This window comes from Amborella trichopoda, chromosome 1 (genome assembly GCF_054954075.1).
Source record: "Amborella trichopoda isolate Santa Cruz 75 chromosome 1, AtrichopodaSantaCruz75HAP2 v2.0, whole genome shotgun sequence".
NCBI lineage: Eukaryota > Viridiplantae > Streptophyta > Magnoliopsida > Amborellales > Amborellaceae > Amborella > Amborella trichopoda.
The window spans coordinates 5,379,793-5,406,593 of NC_142336.1; the positions used below are offsets into that span (position 1 = coordinate 5,379,793).

General features: G+C 37.6%; 2 protein-coding genes and 1 non-coding gene across 5 annotated transcripts; 2 read left to right on the plus strand and 1 right to left on the minus strand.

Annotated features, from left to right (window-relative positions):
• Positions 1–597: 597 nt before the first annotated feature.
• LOC18426125 (uncharacterized) lies at positions 598–13,700 on the plus strand. Its single transcript, XM_006832791.4, has 4 exons — positions 598–678; positions 7,929–8,542; positions 11,550–11,725; positions 12,751–13,700. Exons 2-4 carry the CDS (start codon positions 7,934–7,936, stop codon positions 13,289–13,291), a joined length of 1,326 nt encoding a protein of 441 aa, XP_006832854.2. The 5' UTR covers positions 598–678; positions 7,929–7,933; the 3' UTR covers positions 13,292–13,700.
• Positions 13,701–15,199: 1,499 nt separating this feature from the next.
• Positions 15,200–23,711, plus strand: PYD2 (pyrimidine 2). Of its 3 annotated transcripts, XM_011622089.3 has the most exons (13): positions 15,200–15,619; positions 17,095–17,244; positions 18,755–18,806; positions 18,930–19,199; positions 19,343–19,554; positions 20,368–20,488; positions 21,117–21,204; positions 21,310–21,388; positions 21,905–21,992; positions 22,126–22,166; positions 22,249–22,301; positions 22,869–23,025; positions 23,324–23,711. In XM_011622089.3, exons 1-13 carry the CDS (start codon positions 15,524–15,526, stop codon positions 23,519–23,521), a joined length of 1,605 nt encoding a protein of 534 aa, XP_011620391.2. In that variant the 5' UTR covers positions 15,200–15,523; the 3' UTR covers positions 23,522–23,711. The 3 variants fall into 3 exon arrangements, 2 of the variants coding, with proteins under 2 accessions (XP_011620391.2, XP_020518041.2); XM_020662382.2 differs by lacking the exons at positions 15,200–15,619; positions 17,095–17,244; positions 18,755–18,806 and having other exon boundaries at positions 19,077–19,199; positions 19,453–19,554; XR_016049670.1 differs by lacking the exons at positions 21,905–21,992; positions 22,126–22,166; positions 22,249–22,301; positions 22,869–23,025; positions 23,324–23,711 and having other exon boundaries at positions 15,354–15,619; positions 20,368–20,972.
• Positions 23,712–26,280: 2,569 nt separating this feature from the next.
• Positions 26,281–26,477, minus strand: LOC148783496 (U2 spliceosomal RNA). Its single transcript, XR_016047257.1, has one exon. It is a non-coding gene; the product is annotated as a U2 spliceosomal RNA (small nuclear RNA).
• Between the last annotated feature and the right edge of the window lie 324 nt (positions 26,478–26,801).

The window sequence follows — 26,801 nt, forward strand, 5'->3', positions numbered from 1 at the left end:
GTCAAACAAATATATCAAAACACGAAAAAACGTGACAAATTGTCCGTTCAAAACGCATTACAACATGCATTATATTCTAAAACTTGAAATCTATTTTTTCTCATGTCCATATATATTGATATAAAGATGAACCATTTTTTTTCATGCCCATATATATCGATATTGAGATGATAAATTTGAAGATATTTAGACATTAAAACAAAAAAAACGTTTTGCATTCCTATTATTATCCGATAAATTCCCGAATGAAAAGGCGTGAACGATAATAAACGGAAAACAATAAGTTCCTGTGGGCCCCACTTTCTCTTTGCCTGCTTTCAATTCCCCGCAATCTTCTGATGCAAAAATTTGGAATCATCAAAGCGCACGTATTCCTATTTCACCCCCCCTCACTTTCTCTCTCTACCCCTGCTTCGCTCCGTCATGTAATCTCTCTCTAACTCTCTCTCTCTTAATCTGTGTCTATCTCTCTCTAAAGTTCTCTGTATATCTCTCTCTAGATTTCCCTATTTCTGTACTTTCTCTCTCCTCTCTCTCTCTGTCTCTCTAACATGCTATGATCGTTTTGTATGTGATTGGTGCTTTTGTGAGCAGGTGGGAGAAAGCAGAATTGCATCTTGGGTTTTTCTTCGAGGATCATAATTACCCCCAAGGCTATGATTGAACCATAATTTAGAGGTGGGGTTTTTTCTTTCTCCCCCCTTTTTTTGCGGTGATTTCTTTGATTGAGATCGCATGTTGCAGTATTTGGTTTGGTGTCTTTTCATGGTTAACTTATGGATAAAACTGGTTAGTTTTTTGTATCATGCAACTGGTTGGTTTGATCTGATCCAATGGGTATGGATAATCTGATGGCTATGGATTTGAATTTGGTGTAGTGGGTTTTTAATCATGGTTGATTTATTAATTTTTATGTTTAGCCCTTTTCTAGTCTCTGGGGGATCTGCATTATTCGCCATTACTAGAGCCTGATTCAATGAAAAGAAACATGAAGAAGATCTGAACTTGTTGACAAATTTCCTCTCTCTCTCTCTCTCTCTCTAAAAGTTTGGGTTTTCAGTTTGTTTTGTTTTTTTACATTGGGGGTAATTCAGAATGCTTGATTTATTGATCAATGTTACTACTTATTTATTATTATTATTTTTTAAAGAGGGTCTTGTTTGAAACACATAGGGAGCACTTGTGACTGTTCCCCAAGATTGATTTTTTTCCATTGGAGGCTAATCTAGTATACATTAAGTAGTTTTGTGGTCTTTAAGAATGCCTTTTGCGGAATAACCGCAAACGAATTGTTACATGGAACTTCATGGGTCTATTCTGTTTGGCAAAGGGAATGGCATATGAAGTTACCATTCTTTTCTCTCTGCACGGTGTAATTTTCGTGGAAATTCATCTACAATAAGTTTGCATATCTCTATGCTAATGTTTAAAAGTTATATAAGGATTAAAATATTTGTGTAGTTGTTGTAGTGGGGTGTAGTATCTTGCCCCAGTACTGAAGTATGAGTTGGCAATTACAATCAATTTTGTGAAACATAAATAAATCAGTTTTGATGGCAACTTTGGGATGGTTGGATTCGTTGTAGGTAAACATGGTACGACTCTCAAGACTTTGAAGGACTATTGGTAGTTGTACTGCTCTAAAGCGTGGGCCCTTAAAAAAAACTTGAAGGTTTTCCCCCTTTTTTCCCCAGGCCCTCAATAGTGGAAGCTATTGACTTGACATCATAAGATGAGTCTGTAGAGTGTTGACTACTCTTGGAAATTAGCTGATATCATGGATTTTTTTATCTTTTTTCCATCTTTGAATGCTTATATCATTGAGGTTTTCAAGAGAAGGGAAAGGGAGACGATTTCATATTCTCATGTGCAAGAAGCTAAGTTTGTGGGAGGACCTCCTCTTGTTCAAGTTTTCTTCTCCCCCATTCCCCCAAGTCATGATTTGTCTTTATCCTTTTCTTATATAGGGATATATGCCCTCAATCAAATTTCCATAAAATTTGTGGTAATTCTATGATCTATAAAGTCAAGATAGCATAAATTATCTATGGCAGATACTTTTGAAAAATATCATGCTCTTTTCAGAATATAAGATTTTGGCAGTCAACTGTGTTGCCCCTAGGAGGGTAATTTTGAAGACATCCCACAAGGAAATAGATGCCTGATGCAATGCTGCTGGCAATTTGAAAATAGCATGTGAGGCGCTTAATCTTTAGTACCAAGTAAAACCAACTGCCAAGACTATGGTCAAAAAGGTCTGGAGGATTTTTAGTGATGGGGTGATCAATTGATACCATTTGTTTCCATGCATCTGAGACCCTTAAGAAACAAGTATAGGACATAATTACAAAGGAAGTCTCCTAGAGATTAATGGGTTATGAATGTAAGGTGTTCTTATTTGGGTTCACATCAGAACTGTAAATACTTTGAAGGGAGATCATATTAGGTACGGTACATGAAGTTAGGGATTTGAGAGTGAATCTATAAACAAAGGAACGCATCCAGACGGTTGAAAGCAATCAACAAGCAACTTTAGGATAATGTCTTATGGACACACCAAAACTAAAGTCCACACCCCCTCAGAGTCCAGCCTTAGGAGTATCCCCAAAATATTCCTCAAAATGCCCAACAACCATTTTTAGGAAAATCAAAACTGAAAATAAAGAGAACGCTGAAAATAATCTAGTCAAAGATCTGATCTTGAAATAGCAGAGAAGCTGCCAAACTGCTTCTTTGGCCATGTAGCAAATTTTGGTGGCCAATAGGTTTTGTGACGCATATTGCACCATGCAGTGCACCAAGCCCAACGCATCTCATGCTGTGTGATTTGGACAGCCTAACTTTGATTCGGGGCTCCAACCTTCTGATTTGGGGCAATGCCCTACACGTGTCGCACTGCACACTATGGCTAAACCTAGGATGTGGAAGTTGAACCTAAGAACCATTGTGCCAAACCAAAGAAGATATCTAGAAGTCACTTGTACCAGATAAATAAAATTTCACAAGAGATCACAAAAGGTCAACAAGAGGGTAAATTTATTCATTCATTAAAACTCCACTTCAGTGGAGATTATTACATATTAAAAAACAAAAAAGGGAGAAGAAATCCGCTAACTCCACATTGAAAAAGGGAAGAAGGAAACCATTTCAGTGGAGTATACTACATCTAAGCCTTATTCCTCCGCACAAGAACTTCTGGGCAGAACAGGACTGATAAAAAGCAATAAAACAAAACCCTATGCAAAACCTAAGGCTGGTGAGCATTCAAAATTTCTTGGCGCTTAAGTGGTCAGCATGGAGATCTTTTCGAAGTTTGAAAATTTCTTCGTCTTTATTGTGCAACTGCACATTCTTCAGTGTGTCCGTAAAGTCTAAGTTGCACACTTGTTCTCCAAGGTCCTCAACCCTGACCTAACTCATGAAGAGATCCTTAATCTTGGTAAGGCCAATAGTTTGAGCAATGGTGAAATCCATTGTGCTTCAATTAGAATCATTACACCCCCAGTCACCTGAAGAATGGTTTTAAGTGGTCAAAGTCCTCATCAGAGATGTCATTGGGATTCTCTGCCATCTCTTCAACATTAAAGTGGTGGACCTCCTGAGATTCCAGTTTAACAGTCACAAGGTCAGAAAGTTCCTGACCATGACCCTCAAATAGAGCTGAATTGCTCTTCAGAAAGCCATGGAAAGAAAAGAGGGAAGGAAAATTTTGGGAGACAAGAACCAAGTTCATCCCTCCTAGAATATAAGTTTTCTGCTGGTTAGCCTTGCACGAACATTTACTGACCATGGACCAGCTCCAGAGAAGAGGGATTCAGCTCCGGAACCGATGCAACCTTGTTTGGAGGAGAAGGAAACCAACTCTCACCTTCTCCTCCATTGTGATTTCTCCCTTGCAGTTTGGAGGTCTACCTTGAATCTGTTTGATTGGGTTTGGGTTACCCCCTCCAATATCCCTTACCTATTGAGTACTTCCCCCTCTATCCCTTGGCCCAAGTCAGGTAGGCTTCTGTGGAAAGCCACGCTCTCGGCCACCATCTGGGGTTTGTGGATCAAGAGAAATAATAAGATCTTTCGGGGAGCGAGGCCTTCAGCCAACCAGCTGGCATAGAAAACCAGGAATTTGGTTTCTTTCTGAGCATCTAATCACTCTCTTTTCAAGTTCTCGCCCTCCTCCGACTTCCATAGCAACTGGTCCAACCTTTTACTCTTATCTAGCCTCTAAACCTCGCGGGCCTCGTGGTGGAAACCACCTGAAGCGGGAACAATGAAGCTTAACTTTGATGTGTGTTCTTTGAGTAACCCAGGGCCCCTCAGGTATTGAGGGACTACTCCGTTCGATGACAGCACCCTGCTGTCCTACTCTCTTCCCGTTGGGGTTGCGCACTCCATTCTAGCAGAGGCGCTGGTTCTCCTAGAAGGTCTTCGAAAGCTTGATCCCTCCTAGAACCACAATATAGTGGTGGAAGGGGATGCCAAAAACATTATTCGTTGGGCTTCCAGCCACTCATCAGGTCTTGGCGCCTAGATAACATTTTCGATGAGGCCATGGCTTTATCAAGTAACTTTAGGATCTCGTGGCAGCATGCATTTCAGGAAGCTAATTCCGCGGCAGATAGCCTGGCCAAAGAAGGGGCTCTCCTCAATGCCCCGTCTTAGGCCTATCTTCCTTACTCTTGCACTTTTCTTTTCTCAGCAGAAGGTTTATCTTCTGTTCGCCCTTTGCGGGCTGTCTTTGTGTGACGACTTTGGTCACATCATCTTGTAACCCTATGCTTATGAATATAATATAGTGAATTTCTCTCAGAAAAAAAGAACCAAAATCAGGGATACTAGGGTGAGGATTGAGGAAGACTGGCCTTGAGGCCCTTTTTGTAGGGGATCATGGGAGGTTCCAGTTATAAAGATGATAAACAACATCCGGTGAAGTGACTTATCAAAACTAGAAGACATTTAAAGTGCACAATGCATGTCAAGTTGAGTAATGTTTATCCGCAATGCATAACACGCTGCGCATCCCGGGATTGTGTGAAACATAAAACTTTTGAAACTTGGACAGAGCTAAAGGATAAATCGCAAGCCACCAAATTAAAGTCCACCAAATTAAAGTCCTCAGAATTGTTTGAAATATTGAGAAATTTTGATATCCTGGAACCTTCCACATTGTTGAAATCGTAAAAGGATATTTGTAGAAGACATCACTTGAAAAATTTTCGAAATAAATAAACTATTTCAAAAATTCTCCAGAAGTGCTCCATAGTCGAATGAGCATAAATTGTGGACCAAAATTTTTTATTTTTCTGTCAAATTTTTTATTGCAAAATTTTCTGAAAAGAGCTTCAAGATGTTTTTTCTGAAATTTTATTTTCAAAATTCTCAAAGTAAGCCCCACAATGGGCGCAAACTGTTTACACGCAAAATCTGGGATGAAACAGACCAACCAAAGTTAGTCTGTCCTGATTTGTGCAAAAACTTGTTATCTTGAAAAGTCAATAGGGATGGCTCCCATCAAGTTTCAATCAATGGGAAATTGGCTTCGATAGAGACCATCTCAGATTTGTTTAAAACCAAAGAGAAGTTTTGGGAATTAGTAAGAATGCGCGAAAAGAGGTTTTGATAGGCCTTTGAAGTCGGAAAACAGAATAAAGAGGAAATAGAGAAATAAAGCAAAGAGAGTGAGTACAAATACTTGGGAAGCCAGGCCCTCAGGCCCAACATGCAGATTAGACAGAAGGGACGAGTCTCTGCTCCTTTCTCCTTCAAGGTTGCCGATCAGGAAATTTTCTCATACTCCGGGTAGAGATTCCTAGGAATCCTTTGCAAGGGCTTTTGCAGTGGGAGGAATGTTCATCTCCTACATTTTCCTGGGTTTTGCAGGGGGTTTGGGGGCTTCATTGGACTGAAACTGGAGGCTTGGTTAGTGTTTGGTCTGGCCAAAGGTCCCTGAAATCAATGAGAAGTGGCCTAGACGAAAATTCCCCAAATCAGGAGGTTGGGGTCTCTAATTAAATCTGGGTTGTCCGAGTTGTGCGGCATGATACTCGTTGGGCTTGGTGCCCTGCACAGCACGATATGCATCAAGGGACCTACCGGCCCCCCCAAAATTCGATGTGGCGAGGGATGCTGTTTGGCAGCTTTCTGATGTGATTTTGAGATCTTTGACCATATTATTTTCGCCTTTTTCCTTATTTTTGGTTTTGATTTTCCTTAAAATGGTTGGGAATATTTGAGGAATATTTTGGGGGATATTCCTGTTGCTGATATGGGGTATGGACTTGGTGTGTCCTATGGTTCAACATGCTAGTGTGGGCCCTAAGGTCCAGGGTTTATGAGAATTCCCTTAGCCAAAATTTCCTATGACTGTATATTAATTATTGTCGTTATTGTATAGCTGAGTTTTTTACATCATTTTGGAGGATGCCCTAAGAAACTATGCAGCTTGAATTAGTTGGAGACTTCTCTACCAAGCAACAACCCATTGCCAGGATTATGTTGTCTTTTCTTGGATCTAGGGCCCGATTGTCTTTTGGGTAGTTTAGCTAAATTTGTGTGTGGGAGGTTTAAACCTTGGATCTCTCTTTCTTTAAAACCAAGTATCTCATCGTTAGGCCTCAAGCATTGTTAGCTGATGTCTAATTTGACTGGATTGAATGATCAGTCAATCTTTAGTGTAGCCAAAAGCTCTTGCTTCCACTCTACGGGCAGAGTGCAGAGGCCAGTGTCCAAGGGGGAATGTTCTCCTGAAATAGAGGTTACATCTTGGACTGGCAATGTATTGACCACATTTGGGGTAGTTGGTTGCTTGGATGTCCCTAGGAACTCTATTTATGGAACAGCCTGCTCTTGATTAATTTATAAATTTTCATCAGGATACAAACCCCCATATAGTTTGTATTATAGGAAGAAACAAATGTTATTTGTGCTCTAAATGTTTTATTTTTATTTTAAATACTTTAATTGGCAATACTCTAAAGGGAAAGCTTTCTATGTTCCCCCTACAACATAGAAGTTCTATCCTCCCCCTACCATCCAGCTGTCCATTTTTTATCAAGAGAGCCACTCACCGTTTGATCTTAGATCCAACGTCTCAAAGTATTTTCATTTTAGTTTTTTTAATACAAATTTTCTGAATATGAAATTTGGTAAATGCCATCTTTTTATTGGGGCGCACCTATAAAAAATATTAACAATAAGTTTTCGATAAAATATAAACACCAAAATACCCTTTGAAACTTTCAGGGGTATCTTGGTCATTTTATTTTACTGAAAATATTTTTTTATATTTTTTGTTAGTGCGAGTTTAATAGAGGAATGGACATCCAAAATTTGGTGTCAAAACAGTTTCTAGAAAAAAAAATTAAAAATAAAACAGTGTAGAGACGTGACATTGTGATTGGGGCAATCTTAGCCTCCATTAAAAAATGGACGGTTGGATAAGGGGGAGGATAGAACTTCTATGTTGTAAGGGGAACATAGAAAGCTTTCCCTACTCTAAATGCTTGTTCTTGTAATTTGAGTATTGTAATTTAAAATCTTCCATTTACTGGACTGGAACCACTGAAAAGATCTGTGTGATTATTTTATTGCGGGAACTTTTGTAATTTGCATGCCAAAAAATGCCTTTTCATTTCTGGATAGCAGAGTACTTGGGTCATCTTTTGTTAAATCGGCTAAGCCTTGTATATATTTGAATTTTGCATCGTTGCACCAGATTCCACCCGAACCAGGAGGTTTTGGGTTTCGGGAAAACCGTAAATCCATTCGGATAATCACCCCTTCAATGAAATGATGGACTGTGATGATTCCAATGGTCTACGAGTGTGCTATAGTATCAAAAAATACTTCCTCTTGGGTTTGTTCTTCATGTAATCTTTTCTTTCAAGAATCTTCATGTAATCTTTGTTTCAAATTTCTGATTTTCGTTGCAGGAAAGATGCAAAGGAACCATGAGGAATCCTTTATCTTTCTGCATAGCAGGCCTTATGATTACAAGTTACAAGTCAGTGGAAATGGAGTGGAAGGGTGCCCTGGTCTGAAGGATGAAATAAATGTTAATTCCAATGGGGTTCTTGAATTTGACCATTCACTATATACTGGAACTTACTCTCCTTACAGTGAAGGTTACCACAGGCCTATGTACCAGCAAGACTTCAGTACCTGGACAGCCTTGAACTATGACTTCCAAAAGGTGCAGCAAAACCAGTGGCATGCTATACAGGAGGGACATTATTATCAGATGGGCAGGGAATACTCGTATCCTGTGGAAAGCAGGTTTCACTACCTGCCCTATAAGATGCATTCTCAATGCTTCCGTCCTGAAGTTCAGTTTCAGGAGTTCCAGTATTTCGTTGTTATAGACTTTGAGGCAACTTGTGATAGAGAGAAGAATCCTCATCCTCAAGAAATTATTGAGTTCCCATCAGTGCTGGTAAATAGTGTAACTGGGCAATTAGAAGGCTCTTTTCAAACATATGTGAAGCCTATATATCATCATCATTTGACTGATTTCTGCAAGGAACTCACTGGTATTCAGCAGATTCAGGTGAGTGCCTATTGCCCTGCTTATTCATTATTTGCCTGGAATACCCTGAAACAAACTAAGAATTTCTTTATCTTTTTATTTGCCTGAGTTTTGATAGAACTGATATGTTTGGGTTTTTCAGTCCTTCCTATCCCCTTGTATAGGACTGGTGTTAAAATGCTACTCGGGTTCTTATTTTTAGGCATCTTTGGGAATTCGATCATTCTTTTGGAGTAACTGTAGATTATGCTCCTGGAGAGATTGACATTTGGTCTTTGACCAGATGAAATTGATTTTGGATAGTGTAGTAATTTCAGTCATTTTCACCTAGATATGCAACTTTTATTTCTGCATGTGTTTCATTATGTTTTGGAATTTGTTGCTGATGAATTTTAAATATTGTTTGTCTTTTTCTTTGTATATCTTTTAAGCTGCAAAAAATGCTGATAATGGTTTTTCAAGTGCTTAACTAGAAAAGTTGTTATGAAGAATTTTAGTCACTCAATTTAATTAGTCTAAGGTTGTTTGAATTGTGATATTATTTATGAACCTTGGCCCAGTCATCACTGTATGGGAAGCTTTAGTCGCATTTGCTAGTTCTGATTTTCTGATTTGTGCTGGACAATGTGGCCATTTATAGAGAGCATTTGATGGTTACCTCGGTAAAAAATATTTTCAGCATACACTGTTCAATTTGCTTTTCAGATCATAACTTGTTAGATAAATGTGATTGTCTTTCTTTTCTCCTTTTTATCTAGTGAGATTTGATTAAAAAATGGAATTAGCTTACAAGAAATAGATGAAATAGATATTTTTACAATTTTTTATTTGTTTTACAGTTGTTGCTTTCTCTGGGATGCCTAGCTGACCTCTTGAGGGTACTGTCCAGAGTTGCTTAAGATCTATATTGAGTCACTGCATTCACCTTGCAGAATCGTTATTCATTCTTAAGGTCACAAGAATGTGATGTAGATTCTCAGTGGTTTCATGAAATTCCAGGCTTTTATGTTCACTGGTTGCGAATCTAGGGACGGCTGATGATAGCTTGGTGAAACTAGTTGGATCATATGTGTTATCATAATGTGAGACTGATCATTGTTCAAACCTTCAGATGGTTTGTACTTTACAGGAACAAAAACTGGTCTATACTAAATGTCATCTCCTGGGCCTCAGGCTCCTCACCTTGTCCCTGGTACCTCGCCCCTATTTTTGACGAGATTGCTCACCTTTGCAGGGATATCGTCGTTATGGTGGCATACCTGGCGGAAATCAAACGCCCAAGTGGACACCCTGGCTAAGCAAGGAGCCCTTTCAAGCACCCCCTGATTTTTGGATAACCCTCCTGTTACTTCCTGTGGAGCATTGTATTTTTCTTTGTTATAAGTTCTGTGGCCCATACCCCCACAGCTTTTTGGCCTTCTTGTGCATATGTACGGGGTTATCCCCATTTTTTGTATCCACCACTCTGTGTTAGCCTATTTTTTGGTATAGAACCCCCGGTCTAGTGGGTGGTCTCTATCCCCCTCCCCCCTCATTCACTCTGTAGTTCTCCTTTTATCTTAATACAACACCGTTAACAGTTTCAAAACAAGAACTGATCTATACTGATAGACTTTGACCCTTAGCCAACACTATAGCAAGAGCTACAAAACCAACTTTCATCCTCTTCCTTGGAAGCCATTGGATTTCCTCTCAAGTGTTGCCAGTAACATGGTTCCTACACCAGGTATAGCCTATCTTGCTATCTCATGCTGCCAACTGAGATGCTTTTTTAGCAGCACACTCTCCCACCGATGGGTTCACTGTTTGGGCAGAGTTACAATTGCTAGGGCTGAGGCTTGAAGCCAAGAGTTGATTCGGGACAGAATTCCAGCCAAATACAAAATCTTAACTTATTTTCTTAAAGAAAAACTCTTAGGAATGACAATTACCCGAATTTCATATGAATCTCATTCCAAATTAAAATATTTTAATTTTGAATACTTGTTGATTTATGCCTTCTATTCAATTATATGGGTTCAAACCCCACCAGGAATACTCCCTTTTATTCACCCAAAAACGAAAAAGTATATCAGGAGAAATAGAAGTTGGTGGTCGTACCTGCCTTGTTTCTGACCTAGGATGAAGGCCAAAATATGATGAGATTCACCAATATTGTAATTTATGGTTGGGATTATACTTCCTGCTATGGTACATTGATTGCAATTTTCCCATCATATGAATGCTTTTAGCAGTCAAGCTTCCTTCTGTTTCGGGGAATGTTGTTCTAAAACTGATTAGATGGGAACTCTCTTTTAGATTAGTTGTTGGAACCCTGAAGAATAGGGTCTGCACTCTCGGGATCTACGGGTCTTTGGTGATCTTTAGGTGATTCCTCTGGGACAGTTGTCTCTTTGTCAATGCCTGCTTCCTCTCCCAGAGTTCTGCAAAGATGGGGTTTATTCTATTGTCATGTTGCAGGGGTTATTTAGGTTACATACCGTATACCCTCTAGTCAAATTTATGACTTGTAATCATGTATTCATGTTTTATCTCATCTTAGCTTCCTCATGGGAAACTCTTTATTACAATGCATCTCAATATAATGCTTGTGCAATGTATGTGTGTGTGTGTGCGCTCATGTTTTCATATGCTTCTGCACATGTCTACATATCTTTGATGCTTAACTTTTTATCATTTTGTATGCTCCTTCCAAGGGGCGTGCTTTGTTATATTGTAGTTCTATGTTGGTCAATTAGAGCCATCACCTAGCCAGGTGGTTTAGCCACGAGCATGTTTAAAGACTTTTGTCCTTGACCACTATATGCAACTGATCTTATGGCATTTGAAAGTAGTCAGACTCATTGTAACTAAACAAAGTATTTGGATACTTATCTAAGTTTCCTTTTGGGCTTATGACTTGGCTTGTTGTATCTTCTGGCTATTGGTGCTATTTTGCGATGGGCCTTTGGATATACCTCATGCCTTTTGTACCTGCAAATATTGATTAATCCTCGTCCTGCTGAATTCTAATCAAGTCTGAATTCAGGTGGACAGAGGTGTTCCTTTGGGCGAAGCTTTACTTATGCATGATAAATGGCTGGAAGACAAGGGGATCAAGCATACGAACTTTGCAGTTGTGACATGGTCTAACTGGGATTGCAAGGTGATGTTAGAGTCAGAGTGCAGGTTCAAGAGGATAAGGAAACCTCCTTATTTTAATAGGTAATTATTGCAGTAAGCATTTTGTTTGTAGTAAGTGTATGATTGTAGTAACTCCGCCATTACCCGGATGAGAAAGGATGCCACATCTCTATCATGAATCTTGAACCAATGTATCTCATAGTTGGGATAAGCCTGGGATGGTGATGATGATGAATTGTATGATTCTTTGTAGACTTTCATTTTGCATAGATATGAAAGTATTGGAAGGCATGCTGTTGTTTGTGGACTCATCATGAGTCCACAAACAATCATCCAAGCCTCATCCCAATTATTTGGAGTCGGGTAAATGGATCATGTTCCTCCATTCTTCTAATCATCATCATGTTTCTGGACTATGAAAACAATAATCCATTGGGTTAATGACCTGCCAAAACACGACATGATGCCAATGGTAGGTCCCGTTCTCTCTATCACCTTCCCTCATTTGATCAAGGGGTCATGACTTCGATGGACTAGTTTTCCTACTCTCCATTGGATTGTTTTATTACTCTTTCTTAAAATATTATTGGAATATTATGTTAACATTATCAAAATATATATATATATATATATTATTGGAATATTTTCCCTTTTCAAAAAATTAAATATTACTGAAGTATTTTCAGAAATTATTGAAGGCCATCATATACACAAGACTTAAAAGCCCTCTCTTCTTTTATCTTCATTTAACAGATTGGTTTTTTGCAGGAATTTTTTGAAAAACCAATAATGTTTGACACTTCATTCTTGAAGCATTTTATGAAAATAAGGGCTTGGTAACAACTGGTCTTGGTGGCCAATCCTGAAAATTTGGGGTCTTTTTGGAAAGGGGATTATCTATCCATTGGAGAGAGTGAACTTATTCCTTGGATGATAGAGAAAGATATATGTGGGAGAGAGAGTCATGTATGCTATGGATGTGGATGTGTGTGTGTGTGTGAGAGAGAGAGAGAGAGAGAGTCATTTATTCTATGGATTATAGAGAGAAAGAATGGTGAAGAATTAATGAACCCCCACTCACACTCTCAATCATGTTGCTCTACCAGGTGGATCAACCTGAAGGTTCCCTTCCATGAGGTGTTTGGGGATGTGCGTTGCAACCTCAAGGAGGCAGTTCAGCGAGCAGGCCTGGAGTGGGAGGGGCGTGCCCACTGTGGCCTCGACGATGCCCGCAACACCGCCCGCCTCCTCTCCCACCTTATGTCTCGTGGCTTCCGCTTCTCCATCACCAACTCACTGACCTGGCGCATCGCTGACCTAGCAATGCCACCCCATGGGCCCCAGGAATCCATTGTGGGGGCTCTGCTCCAAAGCCCAGACAGGCTCATTGGACCTTACCACCTTAACAACAACCAACAGAGGCCCACTATATTAGCCAAGCAGTCAAACCTGGCCCCCTGGACCGAGCCCACTGGCCCACTCCACAAGGCGGCAGGCACCACCACTTATTGCTATTGTGGTGTTATGAGTAGCAAGATAATGGCGAAGAAGCCAGGCCCAAAACATGGGAGCTTCTTCTTTGGCTGTGGGAATTGGACCACAGTATGGGGGGCTCGTTGCTCATACTTTGTGTGGGCCTCCCCTTAATTTACTCGTTACCAGTATCTGCCAAAGCTCAGTTATGTTATAGGACTGTCACAATAATGATAAGTAATGGTGCTGAAGTCTGGGTTTTAGGGTTAGAATTTAGATGGTGTTGCGAAAGTGGTTGTCAAGGTTTTAGAGAGAGAGAGAGAGGGGGAATCATGTGGTTAGGGGAATGGTGGTGTTTATATTAGGAAATGGATATATGTGGCTAAGGCTTTTGGGCAACAGCCATGGTAAGGGCTAATGTTTTAGCTGACTCTGTGGTAACAGTGAAGGGGACACTGTTAAGCGACACTCTTTGGACATGCTTGGACATGGTTAATTATATAATCCCAATAATTTACTAAGCAGGGACCTTGCTTCTTTATCATGTGCCCCTTACTAAGCAGGGACCTTGCTTTCTTTATCATGTGCCCCTCCCCTCCCTCCCTCTCTCTCTCTCTCTCTGTCTCTCTCTCTCTCTCATTGTGTGTGTGTGCACGCGCGTGCTCTCTCTCCCTCTCTCTGTGTGCGTGCATGTTCGCCTGTATGTGTGTGAGAGGGATGACCTTTCTTTCTATTCTCTCCCTAGTCTGTTTAAGTGTGTATGTTTTAAGAGTTATCTTCCTATATCTGCAGAATGATGAAACCCATCATGTGAAACATTGAAATCAATCAATTTCTCTGTAATTGAGATACAATCTGAGGCCTCCCTATTTTTAAATTGTTTAATGTACTTGTTGTTATACTTCTTTTTCGAGGGAGAAAAATAATAATCATTTTTGATATTAAGTTGAAAGTTTTATTTCAGCACAGGATGATTGTGACCTAAATAAATTTCCATGTCAAATTTTAGAAAAGTTGATTTTCTCTCCCTGCAACTTTTGCAACTTTTAAGTTGAGTACATTTTTGGCGACCAAAATTCTCTTCCTGATGTTTTAACTCGGGAGCATCTCAATGAGGGAACCAAAAGTCCTGTACAAAGGATAACGTTTGATTAATATCGGATTTTTTCATCTCCCTCCCTTCTGAGTTTTCAAGCAGAGTGGATGAAGAGAATCACATGGCAATCGATTCTTCACATGCATTTAAAGTTGATTTCTATAAGAGCCATTCATGTGTGGCAAGGATCATGCCTGCAACGTCATCTGACCGTCCAAATCCCCCTACTTCTAATGATAGGCCTGTCTAAAACATGCTTCAGAAATCCCTCCAAAAAGGGAAAAGATTGAAATCCGCAAAAAGCATTTATCTTGTGACACATTTTTTGGAGTGTTTAATTTAAATTCAAGTGTTCATGGATCTACGTATATTAGTGAAATAAGTTGCATCTAAAAAATGCTATAGAAAGTAAGTGTTGGAAAACCCTCCAACATATCATCGAAAAATATCATCGAAAAATTATGCATCTTGTAACTAGCTATTTGGACAATTTATTTTCAAGATTTTCAAGTGCTTATAGATTTGATCAAGTTGAAATTTTAAATTTTACAATTATGAATGAAAATAACTCAATCCATCGTAAGGTTTCTCACGCTGATGCTACATCTCCTATCAAAATATAAAGGTGCACCTTACTTTTGCAATATAAAGAGGGTGCCTCATACAAACAGCACCCTAAAATGTTTCTTGTGTCGAAAAAGTTTACCACGTGCCAGAAGTATATTTTCGAGCATGATTTATTTTTTTGGATAATTTAATGAAGATGACAAGTCCTACCAATGAAAATAGAAGCCACATCGTGCAACTGAGGTATACAATATCGTGCAACTGAGATATGGGAGTATGCAATTCCCGTCCATTTCTGGTAGGGTTTTGATATGCGAGTTTTTATGGGTATTTCAGTCAACCCTACCATTTTTTAATTAGTCAATTATTTTCAAAGTTGTTAGTGGGAATATAATCCACAACGTGTAATTGAGATACATGCGGTGTGCTACCCCAACACCGTTCCCAGTGTAGGTAGGGTTTTGAAGTGCGGTTTTACCGGATACGCAAGACCCGCAGCCCCATGAAAACGACTTTTTCTCCAAAACCACAAAATTCAACACTAAGGGGGCAAACTCTGAGAGAGCCATTTTCAGCGGGACACGTGTGGAAAAATTGCTACTTCATGGCAGATGATTGGACGGTCCAGATTCATAACTTACCGGCTTTAGCACACTGATACTGCTAGAAATAGTGGGTACTTTCGAGAACCCGGAATCTTTTTTATTCCTCAGATAACAGTCTGAAAAGTCAGAGACCTTTTCATGGCGAATTCCTTCTCTCTCGATTGGCTTCCTCTTCCTCTTCTTCTTCTTACTTCTTTTATTCCTCTGGTTTTAACATCTACTAATGAAAATGGAGTAAGCTCTCTGTCTGTTTCTCTCTGCTTCCTTTGGTTTTACAGTCTCTAAGGTTTATTTTATTTCTTTTTGCGCTTGATTTGGATTAAGCTCTGAAAAAATTTTCTGGGTTGGAAGTTTTAATGTTGAAGTGGTTGTTTCTTTGTTTTGTCTTTGATTTGGTGTGCTTGTTGTATGGTTTTATGTGAGAATTTGATGGTTCTTCTTGTATGGTTTTGTGTGAGAATTTGATGGTTGTTATTTGTAAAGTCTGAGAACTAAATATAAGTACTGGACTGTTAGGATTTGGGTATGATTGATGTTTATGTTACTGAGATTTGGTGTTTATGATTTTGGTGATGGAAAAGTTACTGAATTTAGAATGAAATATTAGCACTTGACAGTGAGTTTGCAGTCGAGATTTGGTGTTGTTCTTCCGTGGAATCTTGTTTGAATCAATTTTGAATTGGAGGCGGGTTATATCAGGTGATAGCCTTATTTGTAGAAATGAGCTTATGGTGCTCTACACCTTCGTTTTAGTTGGACACAGATTAGATTCATCCTTCAACACTGTTAAAATTTGACATGCGACTTAAGGTAGTGTTAAATCTACACCTTCCATCTATTCTAAAATAGATGATGCAGTTTATTGCAACTTTTCCCTCCTTATATAAATGTTTTCCTTCCAAATTTCTTTTGATAAGTTTGGAATCGGGTTTTAATAAGAGTATCTAAATTCAAAGAGAAACAAATGAGTGCTACTTTAGATTTGGAGTATTATGGTCCAACAAGCCATTTTAGAGACGGAAATTTATTGGTGATATTACAAATTAAAAATTTGAGTTCGTTTTGATTTTGAATATGGTTTATTTACAAAAGTCACGGAAGAAAGTTATAACGCATTGTGTAATATGAATTGCATTTATTAGTTATCAAGAGAAATGGTGTAGTTTTTAGAGATCATTTGAAAATTTGAATTATTTATATGCGGCTTTGGTTATTCCTTTAAACTGCCTATTTTCCAGAGTACATAGCAGTTTAAAAAATAAGGACCTGGGTCGGGACTCCCTAGGGTCCTGAGCCGGAATTAGGTCTGGCAGACTTGGCCAAGTCTGTTACTGTTAGAGACTCGGTCAAGTCCAAAACAAATATAAAATTAAATATTGGGAACCATCCAGACTCGGCCGATTCCCATGTTTAGCTTCTGGACTTAGTGGCCTGCTGAGCCTGAGTAACTTGGGTGAGTCTGAGGTGGACTCACTGAGTTTGTAACTGCCACATACTCTGGGAAACTCTTTTCATATTATCCATTTTGGTGTTTTGTATGTAAGAAAATCAAACGTTCCTTTAATTGAGGAGTTACTTGGTATTCCAGTTTTATGCTGCAATTTTTTGTTAATGAATTTCAAGTTGCAACTATGCATTATTATCTTTGGGTCCTTTTTTTTCGGGGTGAGTGTTAAAGGTTCTTATGTTGCAAGTATTTGTGTCAACAGTTTTGCACTGCTGAATATGGGTGCTTAGATTTTGTACCATCCCCCAAGATTTTGATCAAAGGAGGCACTGTGGTCAATGCACACCACCATGAAGTTGCAGATGTGTATATTGAAGATGGAATCATTATTGCTGTGCAGCCTAATATCAACGTAAGGCTTTCAATCCTTGAAGCCTGAAGTGATTTTTTGTTCTATTCTACCTATGATGTCTGTGAATCTTTGACGTTTTTACATTTGCGTTCTATGCTTCCTATGACGTGTGTGAATCTATTATGTTTTTACATCTTACTGTTTTCTTCTTGTGATTTGTAATATTTTCCCCAAAGTTGGGCAACTCATAGATTTAATGAAGAAGAGGGCGCTGTTGACTCGAGATTTTCAGTATCTATGTGGATGAAATTGAGTGCTCTTTCTATGGTTTGTTTAGTAAAATGAATGCTGGTTTTGCAAATGCATATCTATAAATTGCCCACATTAATTAGGGCTTGGTATGGAGAGATGACAACTTCCTAAATTGAGAGTGCTTCTCTGGCCACCACTTTGATGTATAACGAGCAATATCACCTTTTGGTTTCCTTAATTTTCCATGTATGTGATGTATAGATGGGAATTAAAATTTGTTCACTGTTGTTTATTATTTTTCTGTCGTATCAAACATTTTCTGGTTCTCAGTAACATTTTCTCCGGCACTGGTTTAACATTTCAAGGATTGGTCTGTGACATGGTCTATCCCATGAAATATCTTTCAATATGGGACTTTATAGTCCCTGCCTTGGTAGAAGATGCTCGGAATATTTCATGACTTAAGAAGTGTCATCTGATTTGGTTTAAGAATAAATGATATTGATGACAATGGTTATGTATCATTTATCTTAGGTTAATCCATACAAGGGAGGGCTTGTGCCGTATAGGTCCAGAAGTATATTTGTTGTTAGTGAAAGACATGTGACTTAAAAGTGGCATCTCTCAAAGTCTTAGAACATGGCAAACTGTAGATATGTGCTAGTTTGGTCAATGCACATGCTAATTGACCAAAGGAAATCGTAATATGATCAGAGGGATGGAAATCCATCAGGATCTCCAAATTATTGGCTTTTTTGCAATTGAGTCCTGAAACTAATAGGGGTGAAATGGAGCATAGATCATAGTAGTTGTGCATGGATCTTTTTAAAAACTGGAAGTTTCGATGGTAGATTATTGGTGTAAACAGGGGAAGATGAATTAAAGACTGAATGAACCCAAAATACCTTCACCCACCTTCTGATTTAGGTATGACAATGATTCATATGATGCCGGAGAAAAGATCAGAGATTTCCTTAGTGCAATAAGACTACCATGGCATAGCAATCTTCGCCATCATTAGTATTTAATCCTGACTCCTGGAAAAGCTGAAACCTTTAAAGCAAGAGCATTCAATTCTTTTTCAATTATGTTAATTGTGAGAGAATTATGCTTTTTTCTCTCTGTGAAATTATGTTTGTGGGAATCCAGTAAATAACCCTTTCTATGTGTTAATATACGATTGTTGAATGCGTTGGTTTTTTGGGTTCATTTGTTACCCTTACATTAAATGGCCTGCTTCTGATGTTGACTTGGATTGATTCTTTTGCTGTGCTAGATTTACCCCTGGTGCTGATGCTGGTTTGCCTGATGTCTACAGGTTTCTGATGATGTACGTGTCATTGATGCCACAGGGAAGTATGTCATGCCAGGTAAATACATTGAAAAGCATAAAATGCAATAAATGTACAGGAATGGCATAATTTTTTCCGTCATAATAAAGCATGAAAACATTTTATTTCTCTCTCTCTCTCTCTCTTTTTCAATTAAAATAGGCGGCATTGATCCCCATACACACCTGGAGATGGAATTCATGGGTACAGAGGCGATTGATGACTTCTTCAGTGGTCAGGCTGCTGCATTATCAGGGGGGACTACAATGCACATTGATTTTGTATTACCGGTTAATGGGAGTTTATCTGCTGGTTTTGAAGCCTATTCACGTAAAGCTGAAAAGTCTTGTATGGATTATGGTTTCCATATGGCAATCACAAAATGGGATGATGATGTTGCTAGAGATATGGATATCATGGTTAAGGAGAGAGGTGTGTGTGCATTTACTTTCATTATTTTACCCGCAAATTTAGTTCGAGTTCAAGTCTAAAATTATACTAAAGCTGTAAGAGAGAGAGACACCTTTTAATTGTTTTATATTATATCACAAGATATTCCTTTTTTTAATTGATAGGTATCAATTCTTTCAAATTTTTCATGGCGTACAAAGGCTCTTTCATGATCAATGATGAACTGCTCCTGGAAGGCTTTAAAAAGTGTAAGTCTCTTGGTGCCTTGGCTCAGGTGCATGCAGAAAATGGTGATGGTGTTGCTGAAGGACAGAGAAGAATGATCGAACTTGGCATAATGGGTCCAGAGGGGCACGCACTTTCTAGACCACCACTGGTAATATTCAAATCATTGTTTATTGGGTTCTAAATTTAAGAATTTGAATAAATTCTTTTACAGAGTGCAACAAAAATTAAAATATGTTTCTTTATAATGAGAACTTACTTTAACTTTCTTCCACTTGGTAACTATTGGTGCATTATAAGTTAGGGGTCTCAACTAACGAAGCCATGGCGGGCTTGGGCATGGTCAAGCTTGGCTTTTATGTATGGAAGTCCGGCTTGGGATCAGCTTCAGCCTGACTCGAGTTTAAACAACCAAGCTTGGGCTTGACTTGGCTTGACTTTTTTACCTTGGCGACTTGATTAAACAAGAGTCAAAACCACAAGCCCATAAATAAGGCAATATACAATGTAATATCTAAGTCACTCAACTTAGTATCTTAAAGGTAAGTTTTCTCTTTTGGGTAGTCGTGTATATTTTTTGGATATTATATATGTAAGATATTAAACAAGATCAGGCCAAGCGTGTCTCAGCTTGAGCTTGGCCTGAGCCTGCAGGCTTGGCTTGTCGGGCTGAAAAATATTTCTCAAGCTTGGCTCATTATGAGCCAAGCAGATCTGGCTTGGCTTTTTGACAACCCATATATGAGTGCTTCATAGGAGGTCTCTCATCCTGTTACTGGTTTTCCACCCATGCACTTAAATTTGTGGTAAAAATTGTTACATTACTGCTCGTTTCTGTTTGAGTTGAACATCTTCCTTGAACTTTTACAAATTATTCTGTTCATTTTTTACTTTCATGAGATTCAATCTTCAGTTTGGCTTTTCCTGTTTTGTTGTTTCATCATTTAAATTGATATTCATTCAGCTGGAAGGGGAGGCAACTGCCAGAGCTATTCGGTTGGCAGCATTTGTAAATACACCCTTGTATGTAGTTCATGTAATGAGCATTGATGCTTTGGAAGAAATTGCCCAGGCTCGTAAATCAGGTTCCACAAGCTTCCAACTTGTGTTGTTTTCTTTCTTTTGGCTAAGTTTTAAATTTTTTACCCCATAATTATCACTATATGCACTTTTAGTTTTATGTGTTTTACAATAGCGATGATATATCTTTAGGCATTTCATATCACTGCATTAGCATGTTTGGCCATCAATGGAAAATCCTGATGCATACCTTTCATACACCTTTTGTTTAACCAAATGCTGCCACCATGTGCCCTTCATAATGAATTCCAATTGCACCCAAAAGTGAAATCTGTTATTGTAATCTGGCTTTTGATGATGCGCAACTTATATGAAGTCTGGTCCACAAATATTTAAATACTATCGCATGAACTTCAGCTAGCCACACCCAAAAAACACCGGATCAATGAGCACACAAAACTATCACATAACCATCAATGCTCTTGGAGATCTTGAGATGACAAATGTGCTGATTTGTTAGCAAACTGCTAGGATGCTCCTGACTTATAGGTACGTTAACTCGATTGCTGGACATTAGCAAACAGATATTCATTGTCGACACATACTCTAAGTCTCTTCCTACATTTGTTGTTGCATTGAGGTGTCATTGTTCAAACTGGAGCTCATACTTGCTTCATTTACTGCCATCTGCAGGACAGAGGGTCATTGGAGAGCCTGTAGTTTCTGGTCTGGTCCTTGATGAATCTAAGCTTTGGGATCCTGACTTCATTACAGCAGCCAAGTAAGAATTCATACAGCCCAACCCTTAACATTCATTTTTATTTCTCTTTTCATTTAATTTTAGCACCCTAAGGATGCAACAAGATTCATGTGATTCTGTTTTCAGGTATGTTATGAGTCCTCCAATAAGGAAATCTGGGCATGATAAAGCTCTTCAGGGTGCTCTTTCATCTGGGATTCTCCAGGTATCCTCTCTAGTAGACATTAGGATCAATTTTTTATTTATTCTTGTTTATCTATTTAAACGATTTATCTAGTCTTGGTAGTTTCTTCTCCTGCATTCTCTCTAAATGACGATACAAATCTTGAAGAAAGAAATTTGAATGTTATGGCGTCCTGACAAAGTTCGGCGTACATTTGAAGATATAAAATAAGTTCCAGTAGTAATGTTTTAATGTTTCCAGCACTCTGGTTTCTATCTTGTAAATGTCTTATTTAACTTTTATAGTACAATCTCTTACAGGGGAAATTAGGAAATAAATAATTAGAGGATGTGGCACAAAGGGTCCTTTATTTTCAGTTTCTGAATTGCAAGAAATTGATGTATTCAATTTTTGTTTAAAAAATTGAATACAATTGGATGTTGTTGTGGTTTTCTATAACCATTCTGATTTAAAGGGCACAATATATCTTTCATAAGAATTTGCAGATAGAAAGTCTGGCAACTTCTTACTAATTCTGAATTTGTATTTTATGTGAAGTTGGTAGGAACCGATCATTGTACATTCAACTCCGCACAGAAAGCCATGGGAATCCATGATTTTCGTAAAATTCCGAATGGTGTTAATGGTAACTCTCTCCTTTGCTTTTGTGAGAAAAACTGGAAGTTTCATTCTTTCATTTTCATTGACAGATTGAACAAACTGCTCCATTTGGATACCTTCTCACACTTACAAAATGTCGAATGTTGAAACAACCACAGGCATTGAAGAGCGCATGCATCTTGTCTGGGATTTAATGGTGGTAAGTTGCAGTAAACATCTGATATTGTTTGGATGAGCTTTGTAGTAATCTACAAGCTCAACAAAAATGTTGTTTCATGCAGGAAACCGGCCAGATATCAGCCAGTGATTTTGTTCGAATAACAAGTACTGCATGGTATGAAGTTGGAACAATATTATATTTCATATTTTGTGTAAGACATCCTTAGGCTCCATGATGTAGATGCATAGTTTTGTGCTTGAAGATATGGATCACTTTTGAAGGTCAGTACCAAGTCATGGGCGACTCTGAGAAACATGTTTTGGGAAGCCACACGTAATGAATATACCACTAATAAAATATGCATATTACGCATTCGCAGAATTTTCAATTTCTTCCTAGGTAGAGTACCACCTATTTCAAGTTATGTATTTATCAAATTAAAATGTGCAAACAGTGGTAATGTGTCTGTTACAATTTTGAGGCACTGGGATTATTCATATCAACATTTTCTTATTAGCAGCATATCATACATTGGCAGTAAGTCTCACAACCTGAAGAGAATGGGATTAATTTTTTTAATAAGAAGCTCATGAAGCCCTTTGCTTTTCATTTGAATGGAAGTTGTAAGTATATTTGGTAGTCTCTAATTAATATAAGGTGTTTCACTATATCAGTCACCTTTTCTGCATTCTCCAATTGTAGTAACTAATGTCCTTTTCTTGTGCATTTTGTTGATTGCAGTGCTCAAATATTTAACATATATCCAAGAAAAGGAGCGATACTGACTGGCTCTGATGCAGATATCATCATACTAAATCCAAATTCAAGCTTTCAAATTAATGCAGAGTCCCACCACTCTAGAACAGATACAAATGTTTACGAGGGCAAAAGAGGAAAGGTGTATACTTACTCATGAGACATACAATGCATATGCTATCTGTATGGATAAATTGACCTGAAATCTATGGGGATATCTTGTCCTTATCAAGAAATTCTTTAAACCAACTATTTCTTTAGAAGTTAACTAAAAAGGAATTTCAGTCTCCACATTATTTGCTGATTTATTCCCACAACTCAGTTGCATGAAATTTGAAATCATAAACTACACTTCATTTATGAATCCAATTATAACTTCTTTGTTCTCACTAACAGTGGAATTAGAAAAATTTAAGAGAATCACTGTGTTTTTTATGCAGGGCAAAATCGAAGTGACAATCTCAAGAGGAAGAATTGTGTGGGAAAATGGTGAGCTTAAGGTTGAGCCAGGCACTGGACGGTATGTGCCAATGCCTCCTTTCAGTTATCTTTTTGATGGCATTGATAAGATGGACTCGGCATATTATTCATCTCTTCATGCTCCAGTTCAACGGATGATAAAAACAGTGGAATCCTAACAGATCATCAGTTAGAATTCAAGCATTCTTCAAACCAAAATAAGAAGTAAACATAGAGCACAGTTTTTTTCTCAAAATTATGTTAACACCCTGTTATCATTGTAATTAGTATTGTTTTGGTTGTTCCTATTGTATAAATCTTGTAAGATTCTTGCAAGAAATTGGAGTATAATGCTTCTATTCTTATTGCTATCGGTGTACCAATAGTTGGTTTGGTGGTTTTAATGTTTTCTTGGCTATTATATTATAAACTTCAAATGTTAATATCAATGTTTAAAGAACGGATCAGTGGGGTGGATTGCCCACCCTCTGATCCCATCCCAAATCGGGTGGATTGGTGATTCGGATCACCCGGATTTGCAATCACAAAAAAAAAGGATTTTCATATTTGAATGCTAGGACAAATTACAGTCTCGGTTTTTTTGGCAACACCTTGGGATGTTAAATACAAGCTCTGTTGTTCGACGACTTCCTACTCATATAATATAATTGTTTTGGTCTCTTATATTTTTTTTATGTTTTGACACTGAAAAAAATTAGAAGGCGCCAATCATGAAATTCAAACCTCGAATGTGAGGGAAGGCAAACACACATGCTATACAAATGAACTATTTTACATTATTCTTTTGAGTTCTACATATATTGCATATTATATAACTTGCTAATCGATGATTCAAATAAAAAACCAGCGTGATTGTCAGCGATTCTCAATTTGGATTGGTGATTTTCAATCCCGGTCGGCAATTTGAACAGTAGTTAACATGGGTGTTAGGATTCTGGAACACTAGTTAATATGGGTGGTGGGATTCTTTAGCTGGTGTACATTTAGTTGGTTTGATGGTGTTATTGTACCATTATCACATTATAACCTTCAAGTCTTCAATTACTAACATGGGTAATGATTCTATTGCTTGTATTCTTGTCGGAGTAGTTATTATTATTATGGGATTGTCTATGGAGAGACCATTTATTTTTATTACAAGGAGGTCACATGATTCATAACCAAATTTTGGAAATTGAGATAATAGTTATTCTTTAGCTCAATTACTAACATGGGTAATGATTCTATTGGTTGTATTCTTGTCGGAGTAGTTATTATTATTATGGGATTGTCTATGGAGAGACCATTTATTTTTATTACAAGGAGGTCACAAGATTCATAACCAAATTTTGGAAATTGAGATAATAGTTATTCTTTAGCTCATAATTGTGTCAAGTCCTTTGATGGGCTTCTTGAATTTTATATCAAACCCAACTTTTCTACACCTGATTAACTAGAATAATGTCTACCCACAATTCTAATCATGATTAATGTGAATTATTTGACATGCCTTTTGATAAGCTTTTTGAAATCACAGCAAAACCAACTGTAATGAGAAAAAAATGAGAGAGTTGTTAAAACAGTTGAATAAGATATTTATCATGCATTTAAGAGAAACTATTTAATACTGTACTAGTAATGCTCATCAGCACAAACAATCATCAGTTCAAATGGTTAAATATGGTAAAAAGAGATGGCCTTTTTTAACCTTTTACCGAAAAAACCATCATGAGTTGGAATAGTTGAATATGGTTTAAGATTAACAATAGATCATTTTCCATATGGACAATGTTCATAGAATAAGGTTGCTACCTCATACTATTGAAGTATAATGCACCTCAAAAATCTTCTAGAAGATAGTTTTTCGCTGTTGAAGAGCCCTCCAATTGATTATCTCGATTCTTGACTAAGAGCCGTCCGATTGATCATCTCGATTTTCGACCTCAAGATGTATGAATATGAAGAAAAAAAAAGAAACTCAAACCCTAAAAATAGTACATCTTGCAACAAATTATATGAATCGTCTATTTTCAGGTATTTCTTCATTTGTTCAATTCGTATTATTTTTTAAATTTTAAATTTCATGACTAGGGATAAAAATAATTTGTGAAACGTTTACAACACCGGAATTTTACATGGCAAATCTTAGAGGAGCGCCTTTCTTATGTAATATACAAGCCTCACCCTTTACCTATAAAACCCATGAAAATTCAAAGGAAAAAGTTTATCTAAGGTTGCAACCTTAAACTATAGAATTACGGTGCAAATCTAAAAGATCTTGGAAAAGGCTGTTTTGATGTTCGAAAACCCTCTAATTGATCATCTCGACATCGAGATATATGGAAAGAAAAAATAGATTTTCAATTTCAAAAATATTGCATCTTTTAATACATTATTTGGACCATCTATTTCGAGATTATCATGTGAATCTATTTGAGTTCAAGTTTCAACCATTTTAGAGTAGAATTTTATAATTAGATATGAAAATAGATTTTCGGGCCATTGCAATAATTTTTTTACTCCAAAATTACATCTTATTACAAACCACACCCAAATTCAACTCTTCACATAACCCATCAAAACACACATGTGAACATGAGTTAGTTGAAAATGAAAAGAAATATTAAATAGTCTGAAAATGAAAAATTACTAAAAAATTCTTTATAATTTGCAAGTAAAAAAAAAATGTTGAATAATTCATGCAACCCTAAAGGGAGGCAGCAAGTCGGATATGGATCGAAACCATATCTAACCCGAAATCTAACTCAAAAATTAAAACAACTATTATGTAATTATATTTATATATATATTATATATTGGGACCTAAAAAATAAAAAATATTACCAAATCCAAACTTGAAATGGTATTTTGTATATATTACAGTAAATAATTATTGAACATATTTTTTATATATAAGAACAATTGGGATTAGTTTTGATAGGGGTGCGCCAGGCCCGTGCAGTAGTGCAACTCATGGGCGACACTCGAGGGACCCACTAGCAAGCTAGTGTGGTGGACCCTCCCCCACTGAAAAATTAATTTAATATCATGTGATCACATAGACCACGTATCAGATATTAAACTGATAAGAACAGATACTACACTTGATCTTAGCCAAAAGGCCGAGAAAGGTATGCTTTAATATATCGTTTACCTCTCTATTTATAGCTCTCTTCTAGCCCTCAACCTCTTTTTGAAAACGATATGGGATTAAAGGAGTTACCACATCGAACACTATTTTTAGAGAGAGAAAGGCATTTTTTTTTGTGAACTTTGTTGAATTTTAGAGTGAAAAACACGTTGACATGCAATAAACAAGAGATCGAGCCTATGGAAGTATTTGATGAACAACTCTAAGCTGCAATAGGCCACAATTGTGACCTTCTTTCCAAAAGGGTCTAGAGAGAGAAACACATTCTTTTGAACTTTAATGATTTTAGAATGAAATAATAATACCAA